Source organism: Oncorhynchus tshawytscha, linkage group LG31, assembly GCF_018296145.1.
Source record: "Oncorhynchus tshawytscha isolate Ot180627B linkage group LG31, Otsh_v2.0, whole genome shotgun sequence".
In the NCBI taxonomy this organism is placed as follows: Eukaryota; Metazoa; Chordata; class Actinopteri; order Salmoniformes; family Salmonidae; genus Oncorhynchus; species Oncorhynchus tshawytscha.
Genome location: NC_056459.1, coordinates 1,659,585 through 1,687,537, shown reverse-complemented (window position 1 = coordinate 1,687,537; position 27,953 = coordinate 1,659,585). Strand labels below are relative to the sequence as shown.

The 27,953-nt window shown below is 41.1% G+C and overlaps 1 protein-coding gene across 3 annotated transcripts; it reads left to right on the top strand.

Annotated features, from left to right (window-relative positions):
- usf2 (upstream transcription factor 2, c-fos interacting) lies at positions 1 to 27,953 on the top strand. Of its 3 annotated transcripts, XM_024396245.2 has the most exons (12): positions 1 to 430; positions 17,940 to 18,021; positions 18,196 to 18,236; positions 18,356 to 18,468; positions 18,743 to 18,862; positions 18,949 to 19,111; positions 20,286 to 20,373; positions 20,647 to 20,691; positions 21,368 to 21,426; positions 25,600 to 25,694; positions 25,929 to 26,057; positions 27,041 to 27,953. In XM_024396245.2, exons 1-12 carry the CDS (start codon positions 403 to 405, stop codon positions 27,128 to 27,130), a joined length of 1,053 nt encoding a protein of 350 aa, XP_024252013.1. In that variant the 5' UTR covers positions 1 to 402; the 3' UTR covers positions 27,131 to 27,953. The 3 variants fall into 3 exon arrangements, with proteins under 3 accessions (XP_024252013.1, XP_024252014.1, XP_024252015.1); XM_024396246.2 differs by lacking the exon at positions 17,940 to 18,021; XM_024396247.2 differs by lacking the exon at positions 17,940 to 18,021 and having other exon boundaries at positions 18,196 to 18,240.

Here is a 27,953-nt window from a genome sequence, read left to right as displayed (position 1 = left end):
TACATTTAACACCACTACGAGTGCAAATAGCCCAACCAGGGAACAACAAATAAAACATTTATAGAAATAAACCAGTTAATCACGGAAATATTTGCCAAATTCCCATCTATAAATCCGACGGTAAATGTCGTTAGAAGCTTTTACAGTAGCCAATTCTGACACCCGAATCTCGCATTTTCCAAGAAGAGGGGGACGTGATAGAGTCAAAAGAACACACAGAACGAAACCACCCTTCCAGCTCTGCAGCGGTCTCCATTTTAACTGTTTGCCCAGTCGGTACCTCACGTGTTCTGGACAGTCTTTCTCACATGACCCTTGTTTGTCCCCGTGATCAGTACTTCCAACTCCGTTTTTCAGTGTCGCTGAATATCACATTTTAAACTGTAACCTTCATGGATATGCATGAACAGAGTTTGGACAGCTCTACAGGGTAAGAAAACGCATTCTACGCTCACCGCTCACAATAGCTTCACAGGCCTAGGCACCATCTTTAACACATTAGCGCTAGCTATATGAACAAATGTTTTATTTCCTGTAATATATTTCGTTTTGTAAATCCAATGCATAAGACCAATATCTTTTGACGTGTTTGTCTAATATGTCGTGCTTTCCATTCCGTTATTATTGCTATGGTTTATTTACTCGACTCAGTCAAGCGAGACCAGCGACAGTCGTGTAGGTCAATTGTGTAGCTGTAACTGTCAAATTATTACAACCGTTTTAATGTCAGTGATGTGATTAGAAAATGTATGATGTCGCTTTTTGTTGTTGTTGAGAAATGCATCAAAATAAGATTCATAATAATGCACGATTTATATACACAACTTCTATACTTCTCAGTGTTACGTCAGTAGAAACATCTACATTATCCTCCTGTGTTTTGTTTGTTTGCAACCCATGATGAACAGCAATGATAATTATGGGTTACATGAAACTGGCTACATTTGAATAATGCATTTGTTTCAATGATTCCATTATATTATTGTGCAATATTCCACTATTGGTTTAATAATAATTTATATAATTTATAAAGCGCGTTCTCACACCCAAGGCGCGTCCTTAAAAAGCTTTTCTGAACAGCACGGTCTTGAGCTGTGCCTTCAGTTCGAAGGATTAAAAGTGGCCGTTACCAATTTGTCAACGTTTTCGAAGTGGAGGGAAAGTCTAGTGTTGACCTGCTGATGCATGCAAATCTGATTACAAAAAACCGTCAGCTAATATGGAGTGTAGTATGGTGATGAGTACACTTTTCGAATGTCACCTTTTTTTCCGCTAACACAACGCAAGGGACACCTCTTGCTACTTATATCAGTGCACAGTAACACGGAACACAAACTGGCTGCGCGCGTGCGCTAACGTGTATACATTTATTTTGCCCCCCTACACCAAACGCGATCACGACACGCAGGTTAAAATATCAAAACAAACTCTGAACATTAATTTGGGTACGGGTCGAAAAGCATTAAACATGTATGGCTAGTTAGCTTGCACTTGCGAGCTAATTTGTCCTATTTAGGTAGGTTGCTGTTGCTAGCTAATTTGTCCTGGGATATAAACATTGAGTTGCTATTTTACCTGAAATGCACAAGGTCTTCTACTCCGACAATTAATCCACACATCAAACGGTCAACCGGTTTCTAGTCATCTCTCCCCCTTCCAAGCTTTTTCATCTTTGAACTTATATGGTGATTGGCATCTACACTTTCATAGTATTACCATGACAACCGGCAAAACCGTTCATCTTTCAATCACCCACGTGGGTATAACCAATGAGGAGATGGCATGTCGGTACCTGCTTCTATAAACCAATGAGGAGATGGGAGAGGCAGGACTTGCAGCGAAATCTGCTTCAGAAATAGGAATTACTTCTATTTTAGCCCTTGGCAAAGCAGACGTGCACAAGCAGTGTGGGTGCAATAATTGAATAACAAATATTCCTAAATTTATTTTGCAACGCGAGCGGTAGAGTCAGGGTATAAGAAGTACACAGTAATGCACGGATTGACTCCTAACCCCGCAGTCTCCTGTTATATCCGCAGGGCTGACTGTTTTAGGGTCGTTAGGCTAAATATTGTGTGGATGAAAGGCAGGCGGGTTGAATAAAGAGAAAACAATACATAAAAAAAGTCCATAAAGGTATAATATTATGCAATTTATATCTATAGGCTACCTTGAGGTTTTCTTTAATTATATTTGGCTATTGCTGCGTAAGCCTAAACTTTAGGGCCTAACTACGCACGCTAAATACCCAACACGCCAACGGGCAGAAAAAGGTAATGCTGATTTTTGGAGGCAAAAAGCAGAATGTCGGAGTTTAATTCAATATTAAAAAGCTGCGAAATGTAGAGTGGAAAATAAGAGAAGGGAGGGCAAGAAAAGTATTGTTTGGGAAATATTTGTTGAAGTGGTAAAAGAGGATGATACCATTGCCGGTGTTGTGCCAAATCTCCCCAGGCCAGAACCCCCCCTCTTTGCGCACTCACTTAATTGCTGCGACTTCTTTGCTAGTTGAGATTTCTAATCACGTTAGGCTGCGTTTCATTTGATTTTTTTATGTCGGTTTGATCGCGGGGGAGGCACTAGTAATATCTGCAGTTTTTGGTTTGGCTATTTGTTTCAAGTGTATGAGTCTATAACGAAATCTCTTTGACAAAATTTGCCATCTCTCCCATGTCTTATTCAGCTAGTAGTTGTTCTGAAATGTTTATTGCTTGCCTACATTTTACTCCCTCCTCTATGTTTAATATAACACACATATAAATTATACATTTTGTTTGCCTACGTGAAGTTTGTTCTATAGAAAATATTTGACTATGATGTGTGCAACAGAAAGTATTTGACTCTAGCCACAACATTAAGGAAATTAGAAAGGCCATTTTCTTGCCTGCCGAAATCTCCCCCTAATAATTTCCTTAATTTTGTGGCTAGAGTCGGATACCTTCTGTGGCACACATCAGAGTCATACTATCTATAGAACAAACTTCACGTCAGGATAGGCAACCAAAATGAATAATTAATGTACAGTTGAAGTCGGAAGTTTGCATACTTAGGTTGAAGTCATTAAAACTTTTCAACCACTCCACAAATTTCTTGTTAACAAACTATAGTTTTGGCAAGTCGGTTAGGACATCTACTTTGTGCATGACACAAGTAATTTTTCCAACAATTGTTTACAGACAGATTATTTAACTTACAATTCACTGTATCACAATTCCAGTGGGTCAGAAGTTTACATACACTAAGTTGACTGCCTTTAAACAGTTAAACAATTTCCAGAAAATGGTGTCATGGCTTTAGAAGCTTCTGATAGGCTAATTGACATAATTTGAGTCAATTGGATGTATTTCAAGGCCTACCTTCAAACTCAGTGCCTCTTCGCTTGACGTCATGAGGAAATTAAAAGAAATCAGCCAAGACCTCGGGGAAAAAAATGGTAGACCTCCACAAGTCTGGTTCATCCTTGGGCGCAAATCACAAATGCCTGAAGGTACCACGTTCATCTGTACAAACAATGGTACGCAAGTATAAACACCATGGGACCACGCAGCCGTCATACCGCTCCTAGAGATGAACGTACTTTAGTGTGTAAAGTGCAAATCAATCCCAGAACAACAGTAAAGGACCTTGTAAAGATGCTGGAGGAAACAGGTGCAAAAGTATCTATATCCACAATTAAACAAGTCCTATATTGACATAACCTGAAAGGCTGCTCAGCAAGTAAGAAGCCACTGCTCCAAAACTGCCATAAAAAAGCCAGACTACGGTTTGCAACTGCACATGGGGACAGAGATCGTACTTTCTTGAGAAATGTCCTCTCGTCTGATGAAACAAAAATATAACTGTTTGGCCATAATGACCATTGTTATGTTTGGAGGAAAAAGGGGGAAGCTTGCAAGCCGAAGAACACAATCCCAACCATGAAGCACGGGGGTGGCAGCATCATGTTGTGGGGGTGCTTTGCTTCCGGTAGTGACTGGTGCACTTCACAAAATAGATGGCTTCACGAGGAAGGAAAACTATATGGATATATTTAGGCAACAACTCAAGACATCAGTCAGGAAGTTAAAGCTTGGTCGCAAATGGGTTTTCTAAATGGACAATGAGACCAGACATACTTTCAAAGTTGTGACAAAATGGCTTAAGGACAACAAAGTCAAGGTATTGGAGTGGCCATCACAAAGCCCTGAGCTCAATCCTACAGAAAATTTGTGGGAAGAACTGAAAAAGCATGTGCGAACAAGGAGACTTAAACACCTGACTCAGTTACACCAGGTCTGTCAGGAGGAATGGGCCAAAATTCACCCAACTTATTGTGGGAAGCTTGTGGAAGGCTACCTGTAACGTTTGACCCAAGTTAAACAATTTAAATGCAATACTACCAAATACTAATTGAGTGTGTGAATCATAAAACACGGGACGAGATGTTAAACACTGTCCATTGTGCCAATAGATGGAATGCACTCACATGAGATTTGCCGTGATGTTGACAGAGTGGCATGGGAGGTTTATGTCTTAGACTGGGTTAAGATGTCAATTTTGGGACACATCCTCAGTAGTGTGCCTTCGAATCAGTGGGTGTTTCGGCCTTTAATCACTAAACACCCTCATCAAAGGTGGCCAGCTAAAGGGTGATCAAGCCTTAGTTTGTGTCCCATGCCCAATTAAGATGTCCCACGGGACTATGCAAGGCAGGGGCGTCCTCTTCCCTGAGCCAGCCCTACAGCTGACCGCATACCTCATATGCCCTCCTCAAGTTGTAGGGATCTGAATTGGGTTCTCATGTGGGGGTGGGGGGGGTCATGAAGTTATAGCCCAGCAAGGGTCCTTCTGTTTGATCCAGATCCACTGGCTGCCTCTTTCAGCTGCTTGAGAAACTGCTCTGACGGTCTGCCCCAGAGCCTGTCCATGGATTCCAAGTTCTTTCAGCAACCTGATGGTGTTAGAAGCCACAAATCCTCTGCATCCCACTTCAACTGGCCAGACTTTTGCATTCCAGCTATGCTGAGTTGCGTATGCTGCCAACTCTGTGTAATGCAGTTTCTTACGCTCCTAGGCCTCTTCAACAGAGTTTTCCCACGGGACTGTGAGCTCTATGATGTACACAGCCTTTCATGAAGGGGACCAGAGTACCATGTCTGGCCTAAGGTTGGTAGAAGCAATTTCAGGTGGAAAAATGAGTTGCTGGCCAATATCGACAAGCATCTCCCAGTCCCGGCCATGGCTAGGTTTCTGGCTTTGTAGGAGGATGCTTGGGCCTTTTCTGTCCCTCCCAGATGAATATTGTTGTTTTGATGGGATTGCTTGTTTTTGGAGGTAATGAATTGGTTGCACTCCTCTTGGTCTCAAGTGCTGCAGCCTGGCTCTTGAGGACCTGATTGTGCCCCCAGGTGTAGCAGCCTTGTGAGAGGCTGGTCTTGCAACCTGTCATTATATGCTTGAGAGTTGCTGGAGCTGGGCAGAGGGGGCAGGTTGAGTCCTCGCCATACCATTGTTGTAGGTTTTTTGGTGATGGAAGCACATCATAAACAACTCTTAGGATGAAGTTGATGTTGCTTGCCTCCATTTGCCAAAGCTCACTCCAGTGGATCTTTCTCCTCTCTAGGCCTTCCCTCCATGTCCATTGCCCTTGTTTAGCAAGAGAGACAGCCTTTGCACTTCTTGCAGTCTCCTCCTGTCTGCGCACCTCCTCGACCACCAGCTTCCTGCGTTCAGATGTTGTTGCCTTATGGAACGTTGGTTTGCTTGCTGCCAGGCCAAAGCCTCCTCTTCCATGCTGGATATTCCCCACAATGTCTTGGTGTCTCAGGGCTGATGTTGCTTGCTGCACAGCCTTGGATGATATCCAGTTAGTAGAGGAGGTGCAGCCTTGCTAATGGTCTGGTCTTTGGAGTCCTTCAATGTCATCTGAAGTCTTACTTTAGAGCACTTGTACTCCTCCGTTAGACTTGTAAGAGGTAGTTCAAGGACCTGTTTGCCATAGAGGCCGATGTTACTGAGGCATCGTGGGACACCCAGCCATTTCTTCACGTATGAGGTAATGGTTCGCTCCATCTTCTCCACTGTTGTTATTGGGACCTCATAGTCGGTGAGTGGCCATATTACCTGGGGGAGAAGTCCAAACTGTAGGCCCCAAAGCATGAGCTTTCCAGGCAGTTGGGTCTTGTTGATGTTCTCAAGACCGTCAGCGATGTCCTGCCTTACTTGCTGCACTTGATCTTTATCCCGGAGGCTTTTGTTGTACCATCAAACCCAGGCTCTTGACGGGTTGCTCAGACACCGTTGGTATCTGGTCATCTCCAATGCAGAAACTCGCATCTTTAAGCTATCCCTTGACTATGGAGATGCTTCGAGATTTGCTTGGCTCGATTTTCATCCGGGCCCCCTTGATGTTATCCTGCAGTTTTGCAAGTAGCCGCCTGGTGCATGCTGCAGTGGTGGTCAGTGTAGTCATGTCATCCATGTATGCTTGGATAGGTGGGAGACAGAGCCCTTCCTTAGTTCTCTCACCGCCGACCACCCATCTCAGTGCCCTGATGATGACTTCCATGGCCATAGTGAAGGCCAGAGGTGAAATTGTACAGCCTGCCATTATGCCTACTTCCAAGCGCTGTTGTGAAGTCATGGTCTTGGAAATAGGCCTTTACCAGTGTAGTGATGGGTTCTGGTACGTGGAAAATGTTGACGGATTCCCAGAGGAGTTCATGGGGAACTGAGCCAAAGGCATTGGCCAGGTCGAGGAAGATGACATAGAGGTCTCTCTTGTCCTTCTTAGCTGTTTGGATCTAGTGCCAAATCATACTAGTATGTTCCAGGCAACCAGAGAAACCAGGAATGCCGCTTTCTGTACAAATGTATCAATGTACTTGTTCCTTTCCAGATAAGTAGACAGCCTCTGTGCTATTATACTGAAAAAGATCTTCCCTTTGACGTTGAGAATGGAGGTTGGTCGGAATTGACTGATGTCTGTCGCATCCTTCTCTTTCGGGATTAGCACACCACCAGCCCTTCGCCATGCCTTTGGTATTATTTCCTTCTGCCACACTATCCTCATGAGCCTCCAAAGAAAGCGTAGAACATGCGGGGCGTTCTTGTAGAGCTTGTATGGTACTCCATTAGGCCCAGGAGCCGAGGCCGCTCTTGCTCTTCGGACAACGTTCTCTACTTCCTTCCATTTTGGAGGGTCAGTGTCCAGATTGAATTCTGGTGGTTGAATTGGTGGGATGATTATCTGCTCATGCCTTTTCATGTCCTGGTGCACCTTTTCCAGATGTTCTTCCAGTTCTGGCTTTGGAGTTTTTAGGATTCTGCACTTTTCTTTTCCTTTGCGAAGAGGTCTTTGACAAACTTAACGTTTTTTTTATAGAACCGTGTTCTTGAGTGTTCCTTCTTCCTACGAAGTTTCCTTAAGTTTTCCGCTCTTTGCAAGGTTGCCAGCCGACATTTTAATGTCTGCTTGGAGTAGCATGAGACCTTCTTTCTCTGCATCAGAGGCCTTCTTCCACTGCTTTCTCAGCTGCCTTCTCTCTCTGACAAGTATCTCGATCTCTTGCTGCCTCCTAGATTTGGCTGGCGCGGATGGTGTCTTGCCACTTCTCCTTTCGTTTACTCCAAAGCGCTCTTCTCCGTAGTGGTAGATGTCTCCCATCCTTTCAAGCTTTTTCTCTGCTGTTCCTACCTGTTCCAAGATTTTTGTCAGGTCGTTGTTGATTGTTTCCCACTCTCTCTTTTCAACAGCTTTGGGCCACTTCACACTCGGTCTGTGCCCTTTGATCTTTTCCTCTTTTAGAGGTCTCTGTGGTTGGGTTAGTTCATCCACCGGCATTTCTGTGCTTGTGTTATCCTCCTCCATTACAAGGGTGCTGATGCTCTGCGAACTTTGGTTTGTGTCCTGTCGCTGTGCTTCATTCGACTGATTTGACTGGCTGCTTTGTAAGAAGTACTGGTCAATGCGAGGTCCCGGTCTCTGCTCTCCCAAGCACCTTTTCCTCCCTTGATGGATCCTTAACCCCCTTGCCGATGTTACTCTCTCCCAACCACAGCTGCACACCTGAAGTGTGTGTCCTGCTGCTGTTATGGTTGTCATGTCTGTGTTCCTACTCGTAGTCGTTTCCGTTCCTGGGTCCGTAACTGTGTGATCAGTCATTGAGCCATCTTGCGCCCCAGCTCTCGCAGGCTCTAGGTGTATGTTCCTTTGTTGACTTTCAGTAGCACTTAGCGGGTGTTTCCAACATACTGAAGCAGCGTCGGAGAATGCCAACATGGCTAGCCCATGACAGCTAGCCCATGACAGCCCCAGTGGGGTCTATTCCCTCCGGTCAGCTGTCTCTCCAAGCTGTCACACAGACTTTCCTATGTTGTCAGCTGTCCTTTCACAGCAGTCACTGGACTGGTCCAGATAATCAGAATCATAAAACATGTGATGAGATGTTAAAAACTGTCCATTGTGCCAATAGATGGAATGCACTCACATGAGATTTGTGAACTTCTGACCCACTGGGAATGTAATGAATTAAATAAAAGCTGAAATAAATCACTCTATTATTCTGACACTTCACATTCTTAAAATAAAGTGGTGATCCTAACTGACCTAAGAGGGAATTTTTCCTAGGATTAAATGTCAGGCATTGTGAAAAACTGAGTTTAAAAGTATTTGGCTAAGGTGTAATGTAAACTTCCAACTTTAACCGTATTTATTTTAGCATCTTGAAAGAATGTGAATGCACAGTTAGCACCTTCACAGACGGTATATGTTTATCAGCGTCATAAAAGCTGATAGTATTCCAACCACATAAAATAGGCTGCGCATTTTCGTATTGACAACATTAACAGAGTCAAAACAAAGACATATCAAATCAAATTTATTTTTCACAAACACATGGTTAGCAGATGTTATTGCGAGTGTAGCGAAATGCTTGTGCTTCTAGTTCCGACCATGCAGTAATATCTAACAAGTAATATAACCTAACAATTTCACAACAACTACCTTATACACACAAGTGTAAAGGAATGAACATGAATATGTACATAAAAATATATGAATGAGCGATGGCCGAACAGCATAGGCAAGATGCAGTAGATGGTATAGAGTACAGTACAGTGGGGCAAAGAACTATTTAGTCAGCCACCAATTGTGCAGGTTCTCCCACTTGAAAAGATGAGGCCTGTAATTTTCATCATAGGTTGGCTTTTCTGTATATAAAAAAAATAAATGCAGATCCTATTTCAACACACAAAACCATTCAAACAAATTCTGATGGGCTTTCTCCCACTTTTCCCAAAATATTCACATAACGTCACAAACCCTGTTGCTGTCATTGGCATATGTTCTTCAAAGAGAGGACACCGTAATCAGAGAAATAATGTAGCCTAAGCTCCTAAAAATTGGTATTCAACAATATTAAATCAGGACAGGAGCATTTACTTTTTAATAAAGAGATGGTGTCCAGACAAGATACTTAAGGAAACTTTCTAAATGGACATATAGGCCTATAGAGAGTCAGCAAACTCACACACCCACCCCTGTAAAAGCACACGTCAATCAAAGCCACCAACGCATGTCAGACTCAAGAGCAAATATTTTGCCTTTCCTTAAATGTATTAAAAAACCTAGGTCTACCAAAAGTAGGCTAGAAGATAATGAATTGACAAGGAAAGTATGAAGGGGACAGCTATGCTATAGCATGAAGATGACATTGACAATTATTAAAAGAAACAAATACACGCAGCAGCATATTTATCAGCGATACTGATTATCAAAGGGGAGAGTGTTGGAAAGAATGCATGTAAAATATTAAATATTATTATAATACTTCTACGGAATTCATTGTCTTACTGTGTGAGGTGAAGAAAATTTTAAAAAATGACAGAAGCACAACTGGGCACTTTCCTACATTTGACATTTACGTTAAGCAGGCCAGATACTTTTGTGTGCTCAGGACTTGCGTGCCATCAACACTAACAGGATAGAGAAACCAGACACATGCTCATTACTCTCACATGGAGCGTGTAAATTATGGTATGAAATAAACCAAAACTTGTTTCTCACAAGTGTAGCAGGTTGTGAGCTCTGCAAACAACATTTCCACTCTGACAATGAGATGGGTATATTACTGTAATTAATACATTGCATTAACAGAAATGTATGTAACCAAATGACAGAGATTAACGGTATTCTACTTTGTGGGGATATGTGGGTGGCATTTTTTTTTGTCTCGTCTAGGGTGGTATATTGGCCAGTCTATCAATTAAGAAAATATTCTGTATCAAATAATACCATGCCAGGTTGGAGAGGATGGCACGTGTCCACTTGACACAAAATTTGAGCATTTTAGGCCACAGAGCCAGAACAATCTTGTCGACTGCTGTTGAATAATTAATGAAGTAATTTAAAAAAAAACATTTTTTTAAATTTTTTTTAAAAGTTTGTCTAAAGGCCGATTTTATTTACTTAGCAAGCAATGAAAATGTGCATTGAATAAAAGAAAGTCCAGACATACATTTTTTTTGTTGCCTATAGTGCTCTACACCCCGCACATCTAGGGATGAGCTGCTCAAACATCAAAGGAAAGTTGGAAAGAGGAGACACAGTACGTTTAATAGCCAGACTAAGTTAGCAAAACAATTGCTTTTGTCATAAGTCAACACTCCCGCTATTAGGTCATGTTAATCTACATGAAAATGAAGTTGACATAAAATAAATCCTCAAATGCATGTAGACCTATTTAAACAGTTTTGACGGTTATTTTATTTTCACGGCGGGCTTCATCCATAACCGTCAGTTACACGGTTATTCAATTACTGTCACATCCCTAATGAAAATGCAACAACCGGTTGTAAGGAAAGAAAAATCTGTGAAAATTACCCAAAATGTTTCTGATAAGATTTCTGTTTGGCTTGGATGAATAGATTCTCTCCAACCTGGCACTTCTTTAATTTGTTGATTTTAATAAGTAATAACCTGAATAATAATGAAACGCCATGATAATTCAAAGTGTATTGGATTGTTTCAAATAGGTTTTTATTAAGAAGCATATCTATGTAAACAAGTGTACAAACATTATTTTTTTTCTCTTCCCCGAACAGTTGTTGGTGACAGTGTACATTGGCCTGACCAATTATGTAACCTCATATTACAAGACGACATAGCAAAAATGTTCATCCCAGTCCCAAAGCATCTTTGCTCCACGAAAGAACCAGAAATTATGTAACTTTACCGATGTCAACTAGATAGATTGAATGCTTCAATCATTTGTGACATTATTCTGGTGAGCAAGGGTTTATTTAGTTATCTAGGGCAACGTAATGACAGAAATGGGGCCTCCCAAGTGACGCAGCAATCTAAGGCACTGCATCGCAGTGCTAGAGGTGTCACTACAGACCTGGGTTCGATCCTGGGCTGTTTCACAACCGGCCGTGATCAGGAGTCCGATAAGGGTGGCGCACAATTGGCCCAGCGTCGTCCGGGTTTGGCCAGGGGGGCTTTACTTGGATCATTGTGCTCTAGCGAGTTCTTCTGGTGGGCTGGGTGCCTGGAGCCTGACGTCAGTTGAACTGTGTTTCCTCTGACACATTGGTGCGACTGGCTTCCAGGTTAAGCGGGCGGGTGTTAAGAAGCGCGGTTTGGCGGGTCATGTTTCGGAGGATGCATGACGAAACCTTTGCCTTCCGAGCCCGTTGGAGTTGCAGCGATGAGACGATCTAAATTGGGGAGAAAAAGGGGTGTAAAAAAATTATATAATGACAAGAGGTTAATGTAACAAATAGCCTACTAAATTGGTTGAAATTATATGCAGAAACATATCAAAATCAGTCACAACAAATCCTTCACCCCCGTCAAAAAAATAGTTCTGCCTTTCCTACAGTGCATTTTCTATATTAACGGGTTAGGGTCGGGTGCGGGCTGCCGATTTTCACTTTTTCATATATAGTCTGCTGGTTGCGGATGGCTTATTAGCAACTGCGGGCAGGTGAACAAATGGCTGACTCATGCACCACTAGTACACACAGTCACTTATAGTCCAGCGAATAGGTTAAATAATTGTTCAATTGTATGATAAAAGTATCAGACTTGGTACATTACTACTAGAAACATTAAGGAACATTTTTAAAGACTGGAGGCAGTATGGGAAGCTTGTCAGTTAATCTGGATGTCCTGTTCAAAGAAAAATAGGGTAGTCATTCCAAACAATATAAAAATGGATTTGTAATGTAATCTACCTACTATATAAACCGGTAAGGCAATATAGACAATTATCATCATAAAGTACTCTTAAGGCCTTCATGGAGGTCACATCAAGTTTGTTTTGACCATAGACCAGCGGTTATAGGGGGGGACTTTGATAGAGCCACCAAATTTCACACACACCTGGGGCATGTCTAAATAAGTATTTTTGGGCTAAAGTGCCATCACAGATTTTGTCCTACCCCCCTGGCGGTCCCCCCCAAGACACCCAAGATGGGAACTTTTTGGATAGATTTCACCAGGGATACTCTGATAATGTCAGGGAGCAAGCAGACACCAATGTTCCAATATGTATTAAGGACATGTGGTTGGACATGGTGAAGTTGGATTTGTTTGTGGTTCTGCAACAAAGAAGACATTATAAGCAGGTTGCATTACATAATGTAAAGGTGATAAGGACGAATCTATTAAACCAAAGGCACCATGCCTTGACTTTTTCCACATTTTGTTACGTTACAGCCTTATTCTAAAATATATATTTTTTAATTCCGTCATCGATCTATATGCAATACCCCATAATGAAGTCCAAATGCAATTGATTGGACATGATTTGGAAAGGCACACGGAGAGATCCTTGATGAAAACCTGCTCCAGAGCGCTCAGGACCTCCGACTGGAGCAAAGGTTCACCTTCCAAAAGGACAACGCACTGAGCACACAGCCAAGACAACGTAGGAGTGGCTTTGGAACAAGTCTCTGGATGTCCTTGAGTGTCCCAGGCAGAGTCCGGACTTAACTGATCAACCATCTCTGGAGAGAACTGAAAATAGTTGTGCAGCGACGCTCCCCATCCAACCTGACAAAATCAAGGGGTCTGAATAATTTCCGAATGCACCGTATCTCAAATAAGGAAATTATGACATCATAATGTTATGACTTGGGCTCCTAACTTTTTTTGGGGGGGGGGGTTTATCAGGGCAGGCCTTATAATGTGACAAGTGTGTGGCATTGAGAGAGAGTCAACAGGTGAAATCAACTTGGCTGATCAAGTACATTTCAGTAGTATGCTGCTCCAATCACGATTCACATCTCCTAAAATAATTGGTACATACAGCCCAATGATGGCTTAAAATGTTTGAGGGGGGTCTGGAAAACAAAATAAGATGACATGTATACATATCCTTACATTTTTTGTAGAAAAGTGGTGAAAATGTGTGCAAAACAAATTAGTTAGTTCTAGTAGTTGACATGTGAACGCTTTTAAAAAAGTAATATGGGTGTTCGCTGAAGCTTATTGATTGCAATGATACAGTTGAAGTCGGAAGTTTACATACACCTTAGCCAAATACATTTAAACTGTTTTTCACAATTCCTGACATTTAAATCAAGTAAAAATTCCCTGTCTTATGTCAGTTAGGATCACCACTTTTAATTAAGAATGTGAAATGTGAGAATAATAGTAGAGAGAATTATATAATTCAGCTTTTATTTCTTTCATCACATTCCCAGTGGATCAGAAGTTTACATACACTCAATTAGTGTTTGGTAGCATTGCCTTTAAATTGTTTAACTTGGGTCAAACGTTACGGGTAGCCTCCCACAATAAGTTGGGTGAATTTTGGCCCATTCCTCCTGACCGAGCTGGTGTAACCGAGTCAGGTTTGTAGGCCTCATTGCTCACAAATTTTCTATGCGATAGAAGTCAGAGCTTTGTGATGGCCACTCCAATACCTTGACTTTGTTGTCCTTAAGCCATTTTGCCACAACTTTGGAAGTATGCTTGGGGTCATTGTCCATTTGGAAGACCGATTTGTTACCAAGCTTTAACTTTCTGTCTTGAGATGTTGCTTCATTATATCCACATAATTTTCCTCCATCATGATGCCATCTATTTTGTGAAGTGCACCAGTCCCTCCTGCAGCAAAGCACCCTCACAACATTATGCTGCATCCCCTGTGCTTCACGGTTGGGATGGTGTTCTTAAGCTTGCAAGCATCCCCCTTTTTACTCCTAACATAATGATGGTCATTATGGCCAAACAGTTCTACTTTTGTTTCATCAAACCAGAGGACATTTCTCCAAAAAGTACGATCTTTGTCCCCAGTGCAGTTGCAAACCGTAGTCTGGCTTCTTTATGGCAGTTTTGGAGCAATGGCTTTTTCCTTGCTGAGCGGCCTTTTCAGGTTATGTCAATATAGGACTTGTCTTACTGTGGATATAGATAATTTTGTACCTGTTTCCTCCAGCGTCTTCACAAGGTCCTTTGCTGTTGTTCTGGGATTGATTTGCACTTTTGGCACCAAATTATGTTCATCTCTACGAGACAGAACGGGTCTCCTTCCTGAGCGGTAAGGAAGGCTGCGTGGTCCCATGGTGTTTACGTACCATTGTTTATACAGATGAACGTGGTACCTTCAGGCGTTTGGAAATTGTTCCCAAGGATGAACCAGACTTGTGGAGGTCTACAATTTTTTTTTCTGAGGTCTTGGCTGATTTCTTTTGATTTTCCCATGATGTCAAGCGAAGAGGCACTGAGTTTTAAGGTAGGCCTTGAAATACATCCACAGGTACACCTCTAATTGCCTCAAATTATGTCAAATAGCCTATCAGAAGCTTCTAAAGCCATGACATAATTTTCTGGATTTTTCCAAGCTGTTTAAAGGCACAGTCAACTTAGTGAATGTAAACTTCTGACCCACTGGAATTGTGATACAGTGAGTTTTATAAGTGAAATAATTGGTCTGTAAACAATTGTGTCATGCACAAAGTAGATTTCCTATCAGACTTGCCAAAACTATAGTTTATTAACAAGAAATTTGTGGAGTGGTTGAAAAATGAGTTTTAATGACTTCAACCTAAGTATATGTAAACTTCCGACTTCAACTATATACAGTTCCTTTAGAATGTATTTACAACCTTTGACATTTTGCTGTGTTACAGTCTGAATTTAAAATGGATTACATTGAGATTTTTTTGTATGTTTTAATAAAAAATGTGAAGCTGAAAGCCCTTGAGTCAACAAGTATTCAACCCCTTTGTTTATGGCAAGCCTAAATAAGTTCAGGAGTAAAAATCTGCTTAACCAGTCACATAATAAGTTGCATGGACTCTGTGCAATAATAGTGCTATACATGATTTTTGAATGACTACCTCATCGCTGTAGTCCACACATAAGATTATCTGTAAGGTCCCTCAGTCGAGCAGTTAATTTCAAACGCAGATTCAACCTCAAAGAGCAGGGAGGTTTCCAATGCCTCGCAAAGAAGGGCACCTATTGGTAGATGAGTAAAAATAATAGAAGCAGACATTGAATATCCCTTTGAGGATGGTGTATTAATTACACTTTGGATGGTGTATGAATGCACCCAGTCTGCAAAGATACAGTGGTCCTTCCTAATTTAGTTTCCGGAGAGGAAGGAAACCACTCAGGGATTTCACCATGAGGCCAACAGTTAGATTTTAATGGCTGTGATAGGAGAAAACAACCGAGGATGGGTCAGTAAAATTGTACACTACCGGTCATAAGTTTTTTAACAACTACTCATTCAAGGGTTTTTCTTTATTTTTCCTGTTTTCTTCATTGTAGAATAATAGTGAAGACATCAAACTATGAAATAACACATATGGAATCATGTAGTAACCAAAAAAGGGTTAAACAAATCTAAATATATTTTATATTTGAGATTCTTCTAATAGCTACTCTGGCATTCTCTCAACCAGCTTCATGGGGTAGTCACCTGCAATGCATTTCAATTAACATGTGTGTTTTAAGTTAATTTGTGGAATTTCTTTCCTTCTTCTTTCCAACTGGGGGGGGATATACACAGAAGATGGTCCAAATAGGGCTAAGTCCATATTATGGCAAGAACAGCTCAAATAAGCAAAGAGAAATGACAGTCCCTCATTACTTTTATTACTTTGTCAGTGAATACAGAAAATGTCAAGAACTTTGAAAGTTTCTTCAAGTGTAGTTGCAAAAACCATCAAGCACTATGATGAAACTGGCTCTCATGAAGATCGCCACAGGAATGGAAGACCCAGAGTTACCTCTGCTGCAGAGGATAAGTGCATTAGAGTTACCAGCCTCAGAAATTGCAGCCCAAATAATTTCTTCACAAAGTTCAAGTAACAGACACTTCTCAACATGAACTTTTCAAAGGAGACTGTGTGAATCAGTTCTTCATGGTTGAATTGCTGCAAAGAAACTACTACTAAAGGACACAAATAAGAAGAAGAGACTTGCTTGGGCCAAGAAACACGAGCAATGGACATTAAACTGGTGGAAATTTCTCCTTTGGTCTGATGAGTCCAAATGTGAGATTTTTGGTTCCAACCGCCGTGTCGTTGTGAGACGCGGTGTGTGTGAACAGATGATCTCCGTATGTGTATTTCCCACAGTGAAGCATGGTGGAGGAGGTGTTATGGTGTGGGGGTGCTTTGCTGGTCACACTGTCTGTGATTTATTTAGAATTCAAGGCACACTTAACCAGTATGGCTACCGCAGCGATACGCCATCCCATCTGGTTTGGGCTTAGTGAGACTATCATTTGTTTTTTAACAGGACAATGACCTAACACACCTCTATGCTGTGTAAGGGCTATTTGACCAAGAAGGAGAGTGATGGAGTGCTACATCAGATGACCTGGCCTCCACAATCCCCCGACCTCAACCGAATTGAGATTGTTTGGGATGAGTCGGACCGCAGAGTGAAGGAAATGCAGCCAACAAGTGCTCGGCACATGTGGGAACTCCATTAAGACTGTTGGAAAAGCATTCCAGGTGAAGCTGGTTGAGAGAATGCAAAGCTGTGTGTGCAAAGCTGCCATTGATGCAAAGGGTGGCTATTTTGAAGAATCTCAAATATAAAATATATTTTGATGTGTTTAACACTTTTTTGGTTACTACATGAATCCATATGTGTTATTTCATAATTGTGATGTCTTCATTAGTATTCGACAATGTAGAAAAATAGTAAAAATAAAGAAAACCCTTGAATGAGTAGGTGTTCTAAAACTTTTGACCGGTAGTGTAGTTACTTCACAAAGTAACCTAATTTGACAGAGTGAAAAGAAGGAAGCCTGTACAGAATAAAATAAATATTCCAAAACATGCATCAGGCACTAAAGTAATACTGTAAAAAATGTGGCAAAGCAATTCACTTTCTGTCCTCAATTCAAAGTGTTATGTTTGTGTCAAATCCAATACAACACATTAGTGACTACCACTCCATATTTTCAATCATAATTTGTATGCTTGGAAACGTTAAGGATTGGAGTTTTTCAGTATAAAAAATAAACCGAATGGAGTTAAGCAACAATAAAATCTGTAATAAGTCAAGGGGTATGAGTACTTTCTGAAGGCACTATAATATAATATAATATTATGTTTTGTGTCAATTTTAAGAAAAACTACAGCAAACCTTCCCTGTACACGTCACTCTTTATGTAAAATCCCATGGCAATGTATTATGTCCTGGTGGCCTTCGGTCGCCAGGGGGTAATGGACAAAATATATGATGGCTCTAGCCAAAAATACTTCTTTAGACATGTCCCAGCTGTGTGTGTATTTTAGTGGCTGTATCACAAAGTCCACAATTTTTCCCGTAGACACTGGACTATGATCAAAATAACCTTAATATGACCCCCATGAAGGTCTTAAAGCTATTTTATGATCAGAATTATTGTCTTATCTGTGGGGTTTATATAGTGGGCAGATAAAAACATTGTTTGGAGTGATTTTACCCTATTCTCTTTTAACAGGAAATCCGATTGGCAGCCATTTATTAAAATGGCCGCACTGGTTGACTGACATGCTTCCCAGACTGCCTCCAATCTTTAAAATGTTCGTTAAGGTATTTAGTATTAGTGTATCAAGTTTGATACTTGTATCATAAAGTGGAACGATCTTGGTATATTACATTCTTATCTGCTGGACTATTATTAATTAGCCTATTGCACACAGCTGATCAATTGAATATGAGTGTTATAACAAAAAAATCCCTTCTCTTTCCGTCAGTCACGAGAAACAGGAAACAGAGGAGATTCTCCAACTGGAAGGTAGGTGTGTGAAATTTACTCAGTTCAAACGGATAATTATGGAATTTGTGTGTGTGTGTGTGTGTGTGAGAGAGAGCTTAAGTGTGAGTTCTAACGTGCTAGTGTGTTTTTCTCAAAAGGTGTGGGGACGGAGGAGCAGACTGCAGCTACCATAGAGAGTGTACAGCAGGCCGCAGCTTTTGCGGATCATAATGTTCAATACCAGTTCCGCACAGAGAACAGTGGAGGACAGGTGAGCTCAATCAATGACCTAGCTAATTTTGAACACACACAGTTCTTACTACCACAGTAACACAAAATCCCCCTTGTCTGGATGAACAAATGACAAGAAGAATCTGTAGATTGTGTAAATTATTTTGTCTGTTATATTCTGTCAGCACCATTTCTCCAGGTCAAATTCCTGGTACATGTCAAATGTACTTGGCGAAGAATCAGAATAAACCATATATCTGAAATGTTTGCCATACTCCTGTCCGGACCTCTCCCCTTGACTTTCTTCACTCCAGGTGACCTATCGTGTGGTCCAAGTGACAGATGACCAGCTAGAGGCAGCAGGTGACGGGACTGGGGCAGTCAGTGTGGTTTCCACTGCTGCATTTACTGGAGTACAGCAAGCAGTGGCACAGGTGTGTGTGTTGTCATGGCATACCCTATCATCTTAGGGGAGTAGTGCTGTCTAATTTGCCTTTTCTCTCGCTCTCTCTCTCTCTAGGCTGTCATTCAGAACCCCTTCAGTAATGGGGGTAGTCCAGCGGGGGAGACAGTGGGTGGGGAAACGCGTTTTGCCTATTTCCCTGCTGCCACTGTCAGTGTCAGTGATGGGGCAGCCACAGCAGTGTCGGTGCAGGCTGACTCAACACTCACACAGGCCGGAGGTGAGTAGCCACCAATCCTAGTATGAAACCCACATATAGTGTACCCATTCACTAGTGCAGCTCACTTAATGTTATGGTATTGAACAAAGATATACTGTATACATATAAAATAAAAAAATAAAATAAATAATTTGTAACCCTCTCTTCTGAGTTCCAATCATTTTTAACCTAGTATCTTGGTGTTGGGCTATGTGGTCTGTAGTCATAATGTGAAGGTTAATGTGTGTATAACCATAAATAATGTAGTGCAGTGACTCCACCTAATAAGTAATGTAACCCTAAAGATATATATTTACAGGGGAAAAAAGCACAAATAGATATCCCCTTGAACTATGATAAAGAATGATCACAACAAACAAGATGTAGTCATTCTTTATTATTAAAGTCAAGACGGATTGAAACTGAATTGATCCAAAATCAAGCTTGAATCAAGTTATTAACCAAAAATGATCAACATAATTTAAATTACATCTATGTACACTTAATTAGTAAGGACCTGATACTCACAGCCCTAAATCCAGATCGTGACTGATGAGAAGTGAACGGGCCAATGGCTGTCCCATTCAAACACTGTAGATAAAAAGTCCCTCTTCTGAAAAGGATTAAAACACAGTACTCCTCGAATAATGGAGACTGGTCCAAATGTAGCTAATTATATAGCTACAGTTCATCGCTTGTTTTACCACAACCAGTAGATAACATTACTAAAATCATCCAGAGCTCAGTCTCTCACAGCATCTGTCTGTCGAGGCTCTGAGCGGAGAGAAAAAGCAGAAATCATCCAATGATAGTTGAACCAAAAACAAATCCAATGCTGTCCTCACGGTGGTCTGGGATGCGGGGCTAGCTAAGAGTTCATCACTTTGGTTTACTGCATTACAACAGCTTTTTAAAGCAATAGCTAAAACAATGAAATAGTTGTCTTGCTAGCTCACGGAGTTCACAGGGTGGTCCTCCCTTCACTCTCTCGCGTGTCTATCTGTTGCCTTGTGATGGTATATCTCCAAAATATGTCCCACATGCAAAAGTAAATAATTGTCTGTAAAAATACATGTATTTGACTGAATATAGTTTTGACTATTGTCTTTATCTCAATAGGGCCAGAGACATTAAGTCACAATAGTCTTTCTTGGGAATCCTATAAATCCCTGATTTGTATTACCTCTGACACTAGGTCAGTTCTATGTGATGATGAGCCCACCTGATGTGTTGCAAAATGGCACGCCAAGGACCATTGCCCCTCGCACACAAACCTACACCACGTGAGTACGGCTTCACCTGCCACACAGTTTAGTGTTCCATACACATTCATCACTCCCCAATGCTCCTCCATCTATGTGGTTCATCTCACTTCTCCCTCCCAACTCCACATTGGAATGGACTTTCCCTAGCTAAACCTTCAGGAAATTATCACCTCTTTGTATTTACCTGCCAATTTTGGCATGATTGGTTTGTGATTGCGTGTATCATGAGAAAACATTCAAAAGAAATCAAAACATGAGAAAACAACTGTCCCACTTGCCTGCCATCCCCAGAGACCACGGTGAAAATGAGATACTACAGCATGGCAGTTCAAACTGGTGAGGATAACTTTTGCTCGCATCCTCTAAAACTAACCCCCTCTCCTCCCATCCTTGGCAGATGTGTAGTGAATCCACAAGTCGTGATGAATCATATGTCTTAGTGTACCTGTCAGGTGAAAGTGATGTGTAGTGTGTGTGTGTATATAACTTTGTGTTATAGGTTCACCGAAGGAGTCCTCTTCAATGGGGCGAAGAAACGTCTTGGGAATACTTTATTTGGATAGTCCATCCATAGATACTCTGCAGTCAGTAACATTTCAGATCACAATCTACTAACCCTAGCCCTATCCCTTATCCTAACCCTAAACTTAAGCCTTACTTTAACCATAGCCCTAACATTAACAAGCAGTTGCTTATCAATAGATCATTTGTTGATAGTATGATGGATTCATGCAGGTACCGTGTGGCTCAGTTGCTAGAGCCTGGCACTTGCAATGCCAGAGTTGTTGGTTCAATTCCCATAGGGGGCCAGTACAAAAAAAATATGAAAATGTATGCACTCACTACTGTAAGTCGCTCTGGATAAGAGCGTCTGCTAAATGACTGACTAAATTATTACATTTGCGTAATGTATATGAATACACAGTCAATTTGTTTGTTTTTATAAGTGTGTATTTTACAGTGCTTAACGGGGACATAATGTTATAATTTATTTGTCTTTGTCTCTTTGCAGGAAGATGGATGGTCCACGGGCACCTAGGGATGAGAGAAGGAGAGCACAACACAATGAAGGTAAACTGATTACAGAAAGTATTTATAGGGCAAATGGAAACTTGAAAGTAAAAGTTCAGATTTACCATGGGCATAAGAGAGAAAAATGAGGAGCATTAAGAAAAACATTTTTTGTATAATAACACTGAACTAAATTATAAATGCAACATGTAAAGTTTTTGTCTCATGTTTCATGAGCTGAAATAAAAGGCCCTAGAAATGTTCCATGCGCACAAAAAGCGTATTTCTCTAAAATGTGCACAAATTCGTTTACATCCCTGTGTGGCTGATCAAGAAACTGATTAAACAACATGACCACTACACAGGTGCGCTTTGTGCTGGGTACAATAAAAGGCCACTCTAAAATGCGCAGCTTTCTCACACAAAAAAATACCACAGATGGCTCAAGTTTTGAGGGCGCTTGCAATTGGCAGGCTGACTGCAGGAATGTCCACCAGCGCTGTTGCCAGATAATTGAGTGTTAATTTCTCCCACAAACCGCCTCCAACATCGTTTTAGAGAGTTTATCAGTACATTCAACTGGCCTCACAACCGCAGACCACGTGTAACCACGCCAACCCAGGACTTCTACATCCAGCTTCTTAACCTGCAGGATTGTCTGAGACCAGCCACCTGGACAGCTGGTGAAACTGTGGGTTTCTGAAGAATTTATGCACAAACTGTCAGAAACCGCCTCGGGGAAAGTTCATCTGCGTGCTCGTCATCCTCACCAGGGTCTTGATCTGACTGCAGTTCAGCATCATAACAGACTTCAGTGGGCAAATGCTCTCTTTCGATGGCCACTGGCAAGCTAGAGAAGTGTGCTCTTCACGGATGAATCCCAGGTTTCAACTGTACTGGGCAGATGGCGTCGTATGGGCGAGCGGTTTTCTGATATCAACGTTGTGAACAGAGTGCCCCATGGTGGCTTGTGCGGTTATGGTGTGGGCAGGCATAAGCTACGGACAACAAACACAATTGCATTTTATCGATTGCAATTTTAATGCACAGAGAGATGCCATGACGAGATCCTGAGGACAATTGTTGTGCCATTCTTATGCTGCCATCACCTCATGTTTCAGCATTATAATGCACAGTCCCATGTCACAAGAATCTGTACACAATTCCTGGAAGCTGAAATTGTCCCAGTTGTTTCATGGCCTGCATAATCACCAGACATGTCACCCATTGAGCATGTTTGGCATGCTCTAGATTGACGTGTACAATGGCGTGTTCCGGCTAATATCCAGCAACTTCGCACAGCCATTGAAAAGGAGTGGGGCAACATTTTTCAGGCCACAATCAACAGCCTGACCAACTCTACGTGAAGAAGATGTCACGCTGAATGAGGCAAATGGTGGTCAAACCAGATACTTACTGGTTTTCTGATCCATGCCCCTCTTTTAATTTTTTTAATTTAAAAAAATCTGTGACCAACGAATGCATATCTGTTTTCCCAGTCATGTGAAATCTATATATTAGGGCCTAATGAATGTATTTGAATTGACTGATTTCCTTATGAACTGTAACTCAGTAAAATCTTTGAAATTGTTGCATGTTGTGTTTTTTATATTTTTGTTCAGTTGAGTATATTGTGTAAATGGTGTTGACCCGAGGCTTAATCCCTCTGTTCGTTATGTGATCTTGTATTGGAACCTTAGCTCCTTCAAATTATTAAGATATGGCATTATTAGAGTGCTATCTGAAAGCCACTAATAACATCATTCACATACTGTCAACACTCATTACATTTAGCATCAACTGATAAACCACGAGTACCATCAATCTTTCAATTTTATCACTGTCTTTGTTAGTTTCAGTAGTCTCCATATCCATTTCCTTCAACTAGGATCCTTATACTCTTCCTGATTAAAAAAAAACATGTCAATCACTACGGATCACTCTCGAACAATGTTTTGCTTTTACCCCTATTGTAAGGTTTAATGGATGGGGGATGATGCCATTGTCCCCCTTTTACATTTTAGTCTACCTTAGCAATGTTACTCTATATATTTATTACCAATTTCCGTTGGATATTCACTTTCTGCCTCACACTCATTAACTGTCTATTATTTTGAGATTTAATATGACCGAAATTATAAAATACATCGGCCAATTCAGAAATGGAGAGACATTATTTAAGGTAACTCTTGAGACTTGAGTTTCTATCTGGGATCAACATTTATTATAACTGGGCTAGCACTGCCTAACAGTCCACTGTCAAAGAAGTGCTCTGTCCATAAGGTTTCTGGTACCTGAGACAGAATCGACTGAGAGACCGAGCCAGTTTCCCACTCTGTCTTGTGGAGTGGTTCAATTTAGCCTACTCGCGGATTGGTATAGAACTTCATTGCTGGGGATATCAACGAAAACTCCATCAGGAGTACAATAAATTGTAGCCATAAGTTAAACAAGTCTACCAAGTCTAACTTAAAAGGTTGCATGGGTGAATACAGAAAATCATGTTCAACATTCAATGGTCCTATTGAACAGGGCATGGGTTTTGTTTCAGAATGTATTACCAGAGTGGTATTTCTTTAATTCTTTACGAAGGCTCTGATTATCGTGGCAATGATATTTGTCATTGGAAGCTGTTTAAAAAGCATAGAACATGCTCCAACCTTTGTTTAAGACTTTATTTCACAGACCCTTTAGACTGTCATACAGTGCTTTAACCTTATCATTATCAAATGATCCGTAAAGGGGCCACTGAACATTTCTCCAAATACTTTTTACACCACCTACGTATGTCTAGGTGTGGGTGCACAAGTTTATATTGTTGTATTGTTTTCTCCGGGTTTTTTTTGTTTAGTTTTTTACTTTATAAAATCTCTAGTAACCCATTATTACACGCATACAATTTCATCTCTCTTTATCCAACTACACCTCTCAACCGACACAATTCTACCAACTTCATTAACCGTACCTTCAATGCAATCCAACCGATTCCTGCTGTAAAGTAGTCTAAACTATGTGTATTCAATGTATTCAACTATGTGTATTCTGATTCCTGCTAATACATACAGTATCACAACTAACTTTTCACTTATTACCAATCTAATAATTCGTTAACTTCCTGTAATTACCTCAACCTTCTCATTTACAGTGCATTCGGGAACTATTCGGGACCCCTCGACTTTTTCCAAATTTTGTTATGTTACAGCCATTCTTAAATGGATTACATTGTTTTTTCCCCTTCGTCAATCTTCCACACAAAAATGGAAATGGACATTTTGCATAAGTTTTCAGACCCTTTACTCACGTTACTCAGCACTTACTTTACTCAGTGACAGCGATTACAGCCTTGAGTCTTCTTGGGTACAAGCTTGGCACACCTGTATTTGGGGAGTTTCTCACATTCTTCTCTGCAAATCCTCTCAAGCTCTGTCAGGTTGGGTGGGGAGTGTCACTGCACAGCTATTTTCAGATCTCTCCAGAAATATTTGATTGTGTCCAGGCTCTGGCTGGGCCACTCAAGGACATTCAGAGACCTGTCCCGAAGCCACTCCTGCATTGTCTTGGCTGTGTGCTTTAGGGTTGTTGTCCTAAGTGCTCTGGAGCAGGTTCATCTAGTCTCCTAGCCGCTGAAAAACATCCCCACAGCATGATGCTGCCACCACCATGCTTCACCACAGGGATGGTGCCATTTTTCCTCCAGACGTGATGCTTGGCATTCAGGCCAAAGAATTCAATCTGGGTTTCATCAGACCAGAGAATACTGTTTCTCATGGTCTGAGAGTTCTTTAGGTGCCTTTTGTCAAACTCCGAGCAGGCTGTCATGTGCCTTTTACTGAGGAGTGGCTTCCATCTGTCCACTACCATAAATGCCTGAATGGTGGAGTGCTGCAGAAATGGTTGTCCTTCTGGAAGGTTCTCCCATCTCCACAGAGGAACTCTGGAGCTCTGTCAGAATGAGTTCTTGTTCACCTCCCTGACCAAGGCCATTCTCCCCCGATTGCTCAGTTTGGCCGGGGCAGTCAGCTCTAGGAAGAGTCTAGAATAAGCCTGTAACATGACAAAATATGGAAAAAGTCAAGGGCATGAATACTAGGGTCTAATAATAGGGTCTGAATACTTTCCCGAATGCACTGTATCCCTTGAAGTTACAACAGCTCACCCCAAATTCTACCACCACAGGAGTATGGCTCATGCTGTAGCTTTGACAATTAAAATATGGGATTATTGTGTTTGCAGTGGAAAGACGGAGAAGAGACAAGATCAACAACTGGATTGTCACCCTCTCAAAGATCATCCCAGACTGCAACATAGACAGTACCAAGACTGGAGCAGTGAGTGTGGTCAATTTGCCTATAGAGATTAAGTCCCATAGAACCAACATTATCAGGACACAGATTAAGCCTAGTCCTGGACTAGAAAACATGCTCAATGGAAACTCTCCATTGAAATAGGTTTTTAGTCCAAAACTAGGCTTAATCTGTGTCTGAGAATCTGATCCGCAATGGCAGATTGTTCAAAATCACGGTTTCTTATAATAGAAGTAATGTGCAACCTCTTCTCTCCAGAGTAAAGGAGGGATCCTGTCGAAAGCGTGTGACTACATCCGGGAGCTGAGACAGAATAACCAGAGATTGCAGGACAGCTTCAAAGAGGTGTTGAGAGTTCAGGCAGACAACGAGCTACTCAAACAACAGGTACACACTTATATATGTAACTCGCACATTCCACTATGCTGTCTGTTTCGTCAACACGTCGGGTGTATTCATTGGTTCACATTGTAGCAAAACATTTTACACCAGAAAAATGTTGCAACGAAAAAGATACTTGCTTAAATTTATTTTAGTCCCTCCCCGTTTCAGCCTGTTTGCATTTGTTTGATAATTGTTCATGCCTATGTATGAATATAAATCAAATCAAATCCAATTTTATTTGTCACATACATATGGTTAGCAGAGTGTTAATGCGAGTGTAGCGAAATGCTTGTGCTTCTAGTTCAGACAATGCAGTAATAACCAACAAGTAATCTAACTAACAATTCCAAAACTACTGTCTTATACACACAAGTGTAAGGGGATAAAGAATATGTACATAAAGATATATGAATGAGTGATGGTACAGAGCGGCATAGCAAGATACAGTAGATGGTATCGAGTACAGTATATACATATGAGATGAGTATGTAAACAAAGTGGCATAGTTAAAGTGGCTAGTGATACATGTATTACATAAAGATGCAGTAGATGATATAGAGTACAGTATATACATATACATAAGAGATGAATAATGTAGGGTATGTAAACATTATATTAGGTAGCATTGTTTAAAGTGGCTAGTGATATATTTTACATTTCCCATCCATTTCCATTATTAAAGTGGCTGGAGTTGAGTCAGTGTGTTGGCAGCAGCCACTCAATGTTAGTGGTGGCTGTTTAACAGTCTGATGGCCTTGAGATAGAAGCTGTTTTTCAGTCTCTCGGTCCCAGCTTTGATGCACCTGTACTGACCTCGCCTTCTGGTTGATAGCGGGGTGAACAGGCAGTGGCTCGGGTGGTTGTTGTCCTTGATGATCTTTATGGCCTTCCTGTAAAAGGCCTACATTGAAGAGTCTTCTTACATTTGGTAGTGTTGGCAGTTGGTTGTTAACATTGTTTAATTGCGACGTTCTGTCATGTTATAGATTGAGGAGATGAAGAATGACAATGCATTGCTTCGAGCTCAGCTACAACAGCACGGCATAGAGATCAATGGAGATACGACACCACAGTGATCTACTGGACACACACACTCTTACTTACTCACTGGAACACTGGTAAAATACAAATACTTATAGAATGCATGAAAGTACACATGCTCACGTGTATGCATCATCAGAAATTGCCACGCATACACACAGAACAGAGGGCTTGAGAGGAAGAAGTGGACTGCTGACTGATCAAGCCCCCTCCAACCCCCACACACACTCTTCCAAGGCTGAAAGCTGAAATTCATGACTCTGTAACTAAATTAGTTCCCCACTTCTGCTCAAAGAATAGCCAACTCTTCAAATGTCGTACATTCACCAAACTCTGTTTTTGTTATGGACAATGACAATTCACATTTATTCTGTTTTAACCTGCTGCAGTTTTCCATTACTTTTTTTGGAATTTGTTGTGAGTTATACTACCGTGTCTGACATGAATGAATCCTTTTGTTTGTCATTTAATGTATTAGTTTACAATCATAGTGCAAATATAGGGCTGAATTTTGCTGTTCCATTTTCCCTTAGAGATTACAAACCATGGTAGACATCAGGCACCTTCATCCTTTGATGCACACCATTTCAAAGGGTTGTTTCATTGTCAAGTGGCGGTAGATAAGAGAATATTGATTTAAGCTGTTTTAAAGGCCTGCGATGTAAAGGTATGGTTGTTGTATTAACACTAGGCCTGACATCGCAGACGATCAGGGCAGTAGGTGATAGCATAGCTCAGGTCATTAGGACAATATATAATATTGGTTCCCAAATAAATTTCAGTCCCCTCTTCCTTGCTTTAATTCCTCTTATCTCTTGTATTGTCCCATCTGGTGCACAGTAAATCATTTAACCTGAA

What these genes read in the sequence shown, in the direction of transcription:
- usf2 (XM_024396245.2), top strand. Translation starts at nt 403, where the DNA reads ATGAACAGAGTTTGGACAGCTCTACAGG. An exon ending in CAGCATGGCAGTTCAAACTG is followed by an intron (nt 20,692 to 21,367) that starts GTGAGGATAACT and finishes GTCTCTTTGCAG; the next exon opens with GAAGATGGATGGTCCACGGG. An exon ending in GAGAGCACAACACAATGAAG is followed by an intron (nt 21,427 to 25,599) that starts GTAAACTGATTA and finishes TTGTGTTTGCAG; the next exon opens with TGGAAAGACGGAGAAGAGAC.